The following is a 12593-nucleotide window of genomic DNA, read 5'->3' as shown; positions in this document are numbered from 1 at the left end:
ACTCCCTTAACTTTCACCCCCTTGATAACAATTCCAGTGTCCTTTGGACTTGTAGAAGCTCCAACTCCTGTCTGTTCTTCTGTAAAAGATTTTACATCGCAATCTCATGTGACACCTATAAAAATGACATATGAGTACATTTTAACAGCATTTGGTTATCTGCATTTTTTTTTCAGTTTTACAATGCTTGCTTTGTAGACATTTTATATATATATATATATATATATATATATATATATATATATATATATATATATATTCCTCTTCTGGGAAGCTTTCCACTAGATGTTGGAGCGTGGCTGTGGGGGTTTGTGATCATTCAGCTACAAGAGCATTAGTGAGGTCAGGTGCTGATGTTGGGATGTCGAGGAGGTCTGGGGTTCAGTCGGTGTTCCAGTTCATCCCAAAGGTGTTCAGTGGGGTTGAGGTCAGGGCTCTGTGCAGGACACTCGAGTTCTTCCACTCCAACATTCACACATCATGTCTTCATGGAGCTCGCTTTGTGCACAGGGGCATTGTCATGCTGAAATGGATTTGGACTAGACCTTTTAGTTCCAGTGAAGCGAAACTGTAATGCTACAGCATACAAAGACTCTATACACTTGTGTGCTTCCAACTTTGTGGCAACAGTTTGGGGAGGAACCACATATGAGTGTGATGGTCAGGTGTCCACAAACTTTTGACCATATAGTGTATATTTAAATCACATCGATCTCACGTCATGTAGACAACTTGAACAATTAATGTAAGATATAAATTAAATAATCATCCTTATCTTTGATAAGGAGTTAACTGAAAAAAGACCGCAGTCAGATTTGCCTTCATGCTGTCAGCAGGAAACTCCAGTATAGGCCTGGAATTATTCAATAAGAATAGTTATATCCTTAACAACAAAATTTAGTAGATTTTATTCCAGTCATTTTTAAATAATTTTAATGCAAAAAACTGTCACAAAAAAGAGAAATTGATTCTATTAAATAAAGTTTACATATTGAATTTCATGAAATCTACAAACCCACAGATTTATTTATTTATTTATCTATTAATTAATTTATTTATTTATACAGTGCAGGCAGTTCTGAGGTTTAATAAGGGTTTGACTGATAGCAGCTCAGTGGTTCTGTTTCTGTAATATACTTTTAATAATAATAATAATAATAATAATAATAACAGCTGGAACATCAGCTCAGGTCATGTCTCCTCCTGTACCCAGAGTATTGAACATGATTCATGATTCCACTTCCTATCTGCACAGTATATACAGTACATGTGTAACCTACACATTGTGTGTGTATAAGGATATTTCAGTTCTCTAGATTTTATGATCTAAGCCTTTCTTCATGTGTTTGCCTGATTGGTGTACCTTGACCTTTGCCTTGCTTTATCATTTCTTCTCTTGGATTTGCCCTTTGACCTCACTGTGACCTCTTTGACCCTTTTTTGGCCTAGCTTTCTGGATTGTGGATTTTTGTTATATTTTTATTCATATCACTTCATTAAACTCGACTCCTATCCTTAAAGTTGAGCCCTACAGTGGTTTTGGCATGGGGGGACATTTCTGAGCGTTTAAACCATTTCATATTAAATAATCTCAGATATATTCTCACACCACTCCAAATGAGGCAAAATACATTTTTTACATTCTTATATACTAATAATAGGAGTGTGTTTCTGAGATTTTTTTTTTTTTACCATTTATGGTGAACAATTGACTTTGAGCATTTTTATACAACATACCCTGCTCATTTTTCTCATTTTAATACAAAAAAAATTGGATTTCTGTAGAAATGTAGGAAATTCTGGGATTCAAAACAAACATTTAAATCAGTTGTATTTATTCATATAAATAAGGAAACATTATTTACACATTGAGATATAAATTCACCGATTTATGCTTATATGAAAAAATAAAGTGCTCAGTGCATGCATTATAAACAGGACTTGCAAGAATGCAGAGCTGGATTTATTTAAATACTAAATATTGAATTATGAAGATACACACAGGAAATTTGGTCACACTTTATTTGAAGAGTGTTTACATGTAAATTATTAATTCTTTTTTAACAGCACATTTATAAAGATCTCTGTATCTGTATTGGGATTTAAACCCAAAGTGGGCGTGGCCTAAACTGGAAGGGATCATCTTTCTTTAGTTTTTTAAGTAAAAACCTCTTTTTGAACGACTTTTCTGTTGACTCCTGTTGGATCTCAGTTCTCACACACACCTCAAGCCTCAACAACATGCTGTGAGAAACTTTCTGATAAGCTTTCTGAAAAAAAAAAAAAAAAGTCCTTCTACATGTATCTGCATTTATATGTTTACAAACATATTTTATGTCCATTCTGAATAACATATTCATATTCTGTTATATCCCTACACGAATACTTCATAAATGTGCTGATAATAAAAAGAGCAAAAAAAAAAGTTACACTACATACAAACTTTGATGTCACCTCACAAGTTTAGATATAAACCTTTTATAAATCTTCCATCTTATGAGATTTTTTTGATGTAAATACCCTTCAAATAAGTGTGTTAACAGAAATTCTATTAGAAGTATTAATGCTATTAATCCAACACTAATGTTTTAACAGCTTCTAACAGTAAACTACATCATCATTAAGATTGTAACAGGTTTCACACCGCAACACCTCTGGAGCACATATACGGGGTTAGGGCGCTTTACTCTAGTGCACTTGCTCCCTGATGCCCTGAGTGAGCACCGCTAACCCTGTGGTTACTGAGCCACTGCAGGACTCAGCGTGAGGGACTGAGGGACTCCTCCTCCTCATCATCATCATCATCATCATCATCATCATCATCATGAGCTTCAGGGTCAGAGGAGATACAGGAGAATGATGAGGAGAAAGGGGAGAGGGAGGGAGGGAGAGTTCACTCCAACACTGCTTTCTACAGAGGGAGAGGGAGAGAGAGAGAGAGTTGGTGTCATTGCAAATATAAAAATAAAACATTGCAAAATGATCTAAATTTTGACTCCATCATAATAATCTCCCATTCTCATCTTACAGAACCACACCACTGCAAAATGTAATATTTTTTTATCATTCTTTAAAGCTACATTTTCACAATGATTATAAATTCACCCCGTAGTGGCAGCCATATAGTGGTTACATTCGTTCTCAACCTTACATCATCGATCACGGATGGGTCTTTACAATGTGGCATATAAAACATGTGAAAACATTAGTGTTAGTGACAACAGCACAAATTCATGGGATTAAAAATAATTTAAAGAATGATAATTCACTTCCTGTAGACTTGTGTGACTAAACATATTCACATATTTTCTACAGAAATAGAAGAAACTCCCTATTTCCTATCGAAAATAAACGTCTGTTATTACATGTTTAATAAACTGTAACTAATATTGTACCATTCTTGATCATAAATACAAGAAATGTGATTATTTATAAATTCTTCCATAGACTCTGTGATCAAACATTCAGCTTTGTTCTCTTACATACCTAATGAAACACGTTTCTCCATCACATCTGTCCTTGTGGGTCGAGGAGGTTCTGAAACATATTAAAAATACAGAGGAAGAGGAAATTGATGATAAAAATTAGATGGCACATTAAGTATTAATATATAATTATTATATACAGATTATATAAGTATACAGTATACAGTATATATGCATATACAGTCCATAGGTCGAAGTGCACTATTTAATTTAATCATTTATGAAAATGAACACAATTATATTTCACACACCTTCCATCATTCTAACACAGAGGTTGGTAGAGTTACTGTTACCACCCTAAAGTTGATCATTTTCCTATAACAGCACGTCCTCAAGTGTTTTATTCCTCTTATACCACAGAAATTTACCAAAAATTGAAGCTTTTTTACTTTTTTTTTTATTACATAAAAGTCATGGTTTTTAGCCATTTATAGTTACATTTACTATATAGTGGCATCTGTGAAACTCACCAGCCTCTCTTTTTTCTCTCTTGAAGTGAATAAGGCAAAAAAAAAAAAACAACAACACACAGCTTGTCACGTGACTGAGACACCGCAAAGCGTAAACTCCTCTGTCCTGAAGATGTCGGAAAACTTACAGCTTTACCTCTGACTGTTACAAAGTGCTGACACTGGAGACTCCTTCCGTAAATGTTAAATAAACATCTCCTGACAGAAAACCTCACTATATCACCAATTTTAAAAATCCGTTCATGTGGAGCGTTTAATGTTCCCGTTCCTGTGAGTGAGCTGTTACTATAGAAACGATAACGTATTAATATAAACCTGTGATTTGCAGCTGCACTACTGTCAGAGCTGCTGTTATAGAGAATTAATCAACACCTTCTGACCAATCACAATCCAGAATTCAACAGCTCTGTGATAATAATTATTACTGAATAATAAACTAAGGTAAACTGTTGTATCTACTGTACTCACTAAAAAGTGTTTTACCTTTAACAGAAACCTTCACAGTGCTCAGCGCGAGTCCTTCACCATCCATCACTTTGTACATTCCTTCATCGCTGGTTCTCACGTTCCTGATAACAAGTTTCCCGTTTCTCTCTTGCACCCGAGGGTTGGGATCTACTGTGCTTCCCCATCGCGTCCACAGCTCTTTCCACTCAGCGGTGTTGGAGCTCTGGAACACCACCGTCTCGGCCTGGTGCGTATACAGGTCAAGGGTCAGGTCTTTCCCCATTTCCACAGACTGCGTGACCTTGTGATCTGTACAGTGATATGGAAAACGGGTTAATTCTCCATGGATTTACTTTTTTTTCCAAATTTAATCAAAATCCAAAAGTTGATTCCAATGTTAATATAAGAATTTAAAACAGAAATTGTTGCATGCTGTGTAAGAAATCCTCCTTGTGAATAACCTAGTCATGCTCCATTTTTTTTCTAATTATTATTATGCCATATACATTGTTCAAACATCAGCAGAATTACATTCCTACACATTCCTGTTTTCACTGGTTGTGATTGCTTAATAACTAAAACTTGACACTGACAGATGTTTTTCAACTGATTCAGTAGATGAAAAAAGACTCTGTCTTGAACTAATGATAGGGAAAAAATCTTTTGTGCAAGAAAACTGTATTTGTTTTTGATAAAATGCAATGTACTCTTTTGGCCTCAAATGGTAGGTTAAGATGTATGATGAAGTCTTGTAAGTTTGCTTCTTTTATGAATCAATTACTTCTGACAATAATGATTGTGTTAGGAAATTTTATAGAGGTGACTATGAATTACTGTACTGTACTGTAATTACTGTATTCTGAAAATGTGTATTTAACCTGAATACAATGAATTACTTCTGCTTCTGGCTGTGCAAGAATCACTTAGGAGGATATTGACTTGGCAGTTCTTCAAATTGACAAACAAGTAAGAATAGCAAACAAACAAGAGTAGATGTTCTAGATTTTGTGTCAATTTGCCCAACCAACAAGTCAAAATCCTCATAAGTGAAACGTACTGAGTTCTCACCGAGAACGGAGAGCTGCACACTCTGGATGAAGATCCGCCTCTTTTTGCCTGACTTCCCAACCACCAGGTAACACTCATAGATTCCTGCATCGCTAAAGCGAATGTCACTCAAATGCAGGGAGCAGTTCCCCCTCGCCAGCACACTCTCCGGAACGTCAGCGCGGTTTTGGTAAGCCTGGGCCTGAAACTGTGCAGGGCCCATTCGCTCAAACACCATGTCGCTGAGAGTCTGCCACTGGATATACGGCGTTGCAGATGACACTTCATTGTGGGAGCCCCATTCACACGGCAACACAGCTTCCAGCCCTACTCCAGACCGAGTGAACATGACTGACGAGAGTGGACTTGAGCCTATAGTTTATGAGAAACATAGCAGTAAGTCACAAAAGGCAGCTTTCAGAAAAAAAAAAAAAAATTCCAGGACATTTTCAAGAAAGCTTTTCACTTTAAGATGTGTTGCTTTGGACCATTTTCCTGAGAACAGCTACCTGAGGTCTTTCCAAATAAAACAGATACTTTGGGAACAAATGCATGTACACACTGATAGTGTGGTTACAGTAAACAAGCAGTGATGGTGGATAAAATAAATGCTAAATCTAAACCAGGTAACAACAGATGCAAAAGGAGAACAAAAGTCATACAAGTAGCCAGATGGCTGGGGTCACACACACAGAAAAAAAAAAATCCAGGAGAGAACAAACTATATTTGAGAAATGTTTTAGAAACATGCAATGGCAACTAAAAAAATAGGTTTGAAAAACTAAGCTTCGGTTTAGAAAATGCTGGTGCAATTGACAGCCAAGGCTTCCAGGATCTTCCCTCTCCGGAGCTCCCTGCACCACTTTCCTCTCTGCCCTCTAGTGGACACTCAGGTAAATTTGATGATAAACTTCAGTTGGCCCAGCTAGTGTTTGCAGAGGAGGTTTTCTTCAAGTTCCAGGATCCAGGATGGGATTGTACACATAAATCGATTAGATATTTAGAGCGTTTGTCCTGTCAGGAGTCAGGTAGTCACCTATACTGTCATGAAGATGAGAAAAGAGAACAGCTGCAGGTGTAAAATGGTTTGTTTCTCGAAACATGGAAAAGAGGACTTACCCAATAGAGAGGCAGATCAACTGGAAGGCTATCACCTCCTAAGATATTCCTAGGTGATAGTCACACATCTTGGCCTGGATGGAAAGAGGGTGTGGGTTGGCATCGCTGATTGTCCTCTTGTAATAGTGAACCACCTTCTTAACTGAGGTGAGCTTGGGTAAAACTACAAAATGAGATGTTTTGGAAACCGGTAAACCTCCAGTGAAGTTACCAAGCAACCGTGCACGGCTTCCAACCTGGGATGTACTCTTATTGCCTCATGAGATCATGGGCACTGTAGAATAGGATTTTGTGGCCTACCAGCATGCATCCAAGTACTCTCACATTGTCTGCCTTCTGGTATAACCAGAAGTGACGTTTAATGACATTTAATGCCCTTACATGTGTGTAATTTGCCCACATGTGTGGAATCTTTTTCACATTTTCCAAACTGTTTTGCACACTTTTGTTAGCTTAAGATGAACTAAATGTATCTACAAACAGGAAGCCATATACCAATATCAAAGCAAAAACAAATGAACTCTATCCAGACCCTTCAGTACTTTCAGTCCAAACGCCTTTAGTCTTCTTCGGAACGTCTCTATAAGCTTTATGCACAAGAATTTGCACAGTTACTTTCGTCTTCCTGGAAGGGTACATGTCCTGACTATCACCAGCCCAGTCTCAGAATCAGAGATTTTTCTTAAAACCATTTGTTATTCTGAAAGTTGAACCTTTGGCCCAGTCCAAGTGGCGTGTTCTCTATAATAAGTTTTCTACACAAACCTGCCTGTATTTGGATCCTTCCCTTCATTCTGATGAACCACATTCTCCGTGCTTCTCACTCTCGTTCTTATATATGCAACAAGAAAAGCTTCTTCTTCTTCTTCTTCATATCATGATGCAGATGCTGCCACTGTCATGTTTCATTGTACAGATTCTCCAAATGATGAGTAGTATTTTTCTCTCATCAGTCCAGCGACTTTTAAATGTTGTTTAAAGGTCACCCCACCCCACAAATGTGTGATTGATGGAGTGCTTTTGAGATGGTTTCCCTTCTCTGGAGATGATGTCTAAAGTTCTGATATAGTGGCCATTCGGTTTTTAATTCCCATGCTGACCAAGACCCTTCTCATCTGGTTATAGAGTTTGGCTGGACAATCCTTAAAGTTCTAAAAGTCTTCCTTTCCCTAGGGTGGAGTCTACTGCATCCAGAGCTTTCAAAATTTTTAGAAATGTTTTCTTCATCTTTGCCCAGATCTAAGCCTTGACACAATTTTATTTCAGAAATATACTGAGCGTTCCGTAATCTCTTGTCTCGTAGTGTGCTACGCACTGTGAATTAATCCAGAGTCTTGTGCCTTCATGTCCAATGTCCAGGTGCTTTTATGTCCAATAAATGTAATTTGTGAAGTTGTCACTGACTCTACACTGGAATTTAAGTTGTAGAGGCTTCTCTCACTTTATCTCTGGAAAGACTCTAAATTAGAAATCTGCTCTTGATTTTTAACAAATATGCACTTCTAAAACTGCTAAAATGTGCTTTTGCTCTGTTATTGTGGGTTATTACATCTATAATACAAAAGTGTGCAAAAAGTCTGGGAGAACTGTGATGAATTTTTTTCTGGCTCTCCTTCCAGTCTGAGAGTTTCGGAGAGCATTAAATTTCAAACTGATTGAAAGGATGAGCATATCCTGCCTGGAGTTCAAGCTCTTGTTTATTTTGAGAAATTGGAGATATTTGTGGTCTGTAAGATTTTTAAATAGAGTATCAGCCACCACTAATTATTGGCGATTAGACTGGTGAAGGTAGGAGCTGTGTCCTCTTGATGTTGTTTGCGCACTGTGGATGGGTATGCTAAAGAGCTACAGGTTCTTATAAATGCCTGTAAAATAACGAAGTGAAGAAATAAGTCTACCTGTTTGAGCATCACAGGATGGTGGCCTTGACCTTGATTGAGTTTCTGGCGTTGCCTGTTTGGGAAACGCAGCATCCTAGAAAGTTACATGAGATTAAGTCTTATCGAGTTATACAAAGCAGTGATTCAGTACCTATTTCACAGTGCACTGTATTGCGATAAAGATCAATAAGCAATGACCACAGTCACTGCCTGTGCCGTGTTGCGTTGGTTACGCCAAATGACATCACCAAATATTCATAATGGTCCCAGGATGTTATAAAGCCAGTCTTCCATTCTCTAGAGCCCACTGCGCAGGCAGTACACAAATATAAATCAGCAAAATCAAACTTTACGTCCCTTTATCAATACCCTGATGCAATCGCAAGCATCAATCATGTCTGTACACCACAGGTGGTGATGAGGAATGAATAAAAGCTTTAATGTAGGGCCATCATTTTCAGGAGTACTTCAGTTGTGCAGTCACATGGTAACATGGTTTATGCTGGGGTAAAGGTGAAGGCCTTGCTCTGATCGAATGCCCTCATCAGATCCCAGTAGGGATCTGAAATGTTAGAAAGGTAAATCCTAGGGCATGAGGTCTTTGGAGAATTGAGAGTGGTGTTGGGCTTATGCACTACAGCGGTATTGCTGCATGTAGTTCTGCCACTCAAGGAGCCTTCCAAACATAAGAACTGAAGTTTGAAGTTCCAGAGCCATAGACAGCCCAGTATGCAGGGATCCTTATGGGTTTTGATTAACATGTGCTTGTTGGTGGTCATGTTGAGAGGTTTGGAGGCCATCAAAAGTCTGAAATGTGTGTGCTTGGTGGCCCACCTTGAAAAGCAGATTCTGTTGCTTACCACAGTGGGTCCATGAGGGTGCTGAGATGAACTTGTCTCTCTTTGGGATGTTTCCTCATTTCTTATGTTGAACCTGAGTGGATAACATTTTGAAGATGGAGACTTCATTGTCCTACTGAACAGAGTCTTTTCATTAAAGCTCCAAGCGCAGTGTCCAATAGTGGCCTTCTGTACTGAAGTTCAAGCAGCTGTGATGATTTCTGTTTTCTTTCTCCTTGTGTATAGTGGCTTGGGCTCTTCACCTGGTAGATCTGGGGTTGACAACGTTTTAAACACAGGCTTCGACCATAAAAGCAATGGTGATAAAAATAACAATCAATAGGAGCACAGCAGAGTGCAAACAAAAGAATTGCTCGTAATGAACTGTGTGATTCCGAGATTTTTTGCTGTAGAAGACACTGGTATCAAGAACACTTAAGTGGGTGTTGGAAGTTCTTATTTCTTGAACATTTTCCACTAGATCTGTTGCAGTTGTTCCTGCTGCGCTGTCAGGTAGGTCTCTTGGTTGTTGCAGATTTATATTCCTGGTTTGGCTGTAAGTGGGACTAAACAGAGGCAGGGCAGGAATAGAAATGATATGTAAAAATAAAAGCAAGAGGTACAAGAGCGTTTTACTGGAGGAGAATAAAAGAGCCCAAAAGACGCAGTGCAAGATAAGCTTCCAACCTGAGCAAAAGTTCAAGCTGGTAAGTCTTAGATAACAAGACACCGGTGCAGAGTAATCAGTAGGTTACAGAGATTGATGAGCTCAACACTAATTCTCCTTTCTGTGGTCTACAGGCGCAACCTGGTGGATGATCACGTCATGACAGTTCACTTAGTATTGTAAAAAAATATGTTTTTTTAAGGATTCAGTCAGTTATCCAAGGTCAGTAACTTCAGTGTGGTCATGTTCATTCAATTAATCAGTCAATAACTAATTGTTATATTTTTTTATTTAATGTTTGTTTTTGTTATAGGGTTACAAAGTTAAGTCAAAGTATATAATTCTATATATACAACAAATACAACAACAATAATAATAATAATAATAATAATAATAATAATAATAGCAACAACAAAGAGAGAACACACAGACATGCATTTATTACTGAATGTGCTTCAAAAGACCATCATAATATTTCAGTTTACTGAGAGCCATAAAAAAGACCCTATTTTTTAAATATTATTTCAAAAGCTTAGATATGTTTTTATGTAAGCTAACAAATAATTATGATAAAACAAACAGATTATGTAATAATGATGAAGCTACGTCCTGAAAGCGATGCTGCTGAGGTTCATGCACAGTTAAGAGGCTGCCCAATGAGAACAGCTATGGATAAAAGTGGTATAAAATATATAAAATTGTTTATAGACTCACCAACACACATGAGCTCCATGAAGCCATACACAAACATCCTGAAGAAAGAAAGATTTATGTTCAAAAATGAGTCATGAAGACTAAAAATCCCCTCTCACTGTGTTTCATAACCACAGTGCAGGTATAAAGTGGTTTATTTTAGTCACATATTAATGCGCTCATTCTAATAGGTGATCGTTTCTATAGTAACAGCTCATTCACAGGGACGTGTACAGCAGATGCTTCACTCTATAAACAGACTTTAAAAATCATTGATATGGTGAAGTTGTCTGTAAGGGGACATTTAGTTAATATTTATGGAAGGAGTCTCCAGTGTCAGTGCTTTGTAGCAGTCAGAGGTAAAGCTGAAAGTTTTCTGACGTTTTCAGGACAGAAGAGTTTCCTGTTTTAATAACAGGAACTGCCTGTGTGTTTAAGTCATGACCTGGCCTACTTTAGCCGAGACAAACAGTCCATTTTATCTAACATCGTAAATTAAAATGGGCCTTCTACTGTAAATAGAAGCATTTCTTTAAAAAAAAAAGAAAGCATGAAATATATTATTTTGCTAATGTCAACATTTTGTAAGTTGTATATTACCGTAATGATTATATTATATTATATTATATTATATTATATTAGTTTAGATTAGAGCTATAATATACCCTTTACATGCAGGAAAGCAATCCCTTGACTTCTGTGTGGTGTTTAGACACTTCACGTTCGGTCTTTTCACACACGCATTTTTTCCCCACATGATTCATTACTTTCCACATGTTTGTTTTTCATGTGTTTTAGTGGTGAAAAACACTCCCACATATTTTTCCATGTTTCACGCACAAAATCACTTCTGTAATGTGTCAGGATTTTCCTGTAAAAAAATTCAAGAGCTCTGACCTCATGTATACATGTAGGGGGAAGTTAATAATAATAATAATAATAAAATAATAATAAGTAATAGAAAAAAAATATATATAAAATATTATATAAAATATAATCAAATAATATAAATAATATAATATACACAGTATAATTTTTCTAATTTTTCCACTTTTATTAACTGTATATTATTCTTCCAGTCCCAGTACACAGGTTGTGTTCATGTATAACATCACACAGTGCTCTTATCTACACAACAGTGTTTCTGTTTGGAGTTTTTTTTTTTTTTTTTTTCATTTTAATGATCTGTTCAGTGTACCTCTACAGGTTTCAGAAAATTATAGTGACATATCCTGGTTATTGTGGTGGTGAAAGATGACACATGATGGTTATTATGGTGCTGGTGTCAGCTCACGCCCTCCTGTGGGTTTGAAATGTTAGGTTTCAGGTTTTCTGTAAATGACTCTCCTGTTTTTGCAGAAACGAAACTGACCTAAACTCCACAAGGGGGCGACAAACACACAACACCATACAGCTGCATATCAGGGTTAGACTACATGCAGAAATATTATGTGCAATCAATCAATCAATCAATCAATCAATAGAAAGCTACAAACCACTAAATATTGTTTTTATCCTCAATATGCACAAACATTAGAAAAATGCACCAACGCACCAGTGCAGCTCAGTTTTATTTGTTAGAATAATTACAGAAAATGCAATAAACTCGAGCTGAAGTGCTTGTTATTGCTCTTTCTACAGTCCTTAAATCTCTACTAAACCATGCAGCAGTAAATTAAACCCCTGTAAAATAAAATACTGAAGAATAAACTCTGTGTCTTTGAATAAGGAAGAAGTAAAACTTCTCACCATGTTCTCTTAGTCCTGGTCTCCATGCTGATTTTAAGTCTTGTCCCTCACCTGGAGTGTGTGTGTGTGTGTGTGTGTGCTGTGTGAGACATCTGAGCCGCGTCTCAGCTCAGCAGCTTATATAGAAGGGCACTGGTGAGTCACTGATGAACCGAGCACAGAATCGATTCATATGATTCACTAGCTATATACAGCGC

At 37.1% G+C, this 12593-nt stretch overlaps 1 protein-coding gene across 1 annotated transcript; it reads right to left on the bottom strand.

The window, feature by feature from the left end:
* Positions 1 to 1814: 1814 nt before the first annotated feature.
* On the bottom strand, positions 1815 to 12504 carry lgals17 (galectin 17). Its single transcript, XM_026945107.3, has 6 exons — positions 12397 to 12504; positions 10669 to 10706; positions 5471 to 5821; positions 4439 to 4711; positions 3487 to 3537; positions 1815 to 2911 (listed from the first exon to the last, which is right to left on the bottom strand). The coding sequence occupies exons 1-6, from the start codon at positions 12420 to 12422 to the stop codon at positions 2838 to 2840; spliced, it is 813 nt and encodes a 270-aa protein (XP_026800908.2). The 5' UTR covers positions 12423 to 12504; the 3' UTR covers positions 1815 to 2837.
* Between the last annotated feature and the right edge of the window lie 89 nt (positions 12505 to 12593).

This window comes from Pangasianodon hypophthalmus, chromosome 9 (assembly GCF_027358585.1).
Source record: "Pangasianodon hypophthalmus isolate fPanHyp1 chromosome 9, fPanHyp1.pri, whole genome shotgun sequence".
In the NCBI taxonomy this organism is placed as follows: Eukaryota; Metazoa; Chordata; class Actinopteri; order Siluriformes; family Pangasiidae; genus Pangasianodon; species Pangasianodon hypophthalmus.
This window is presented reverse-complemented; position numbering and strand designations above follow the sequence as displayed.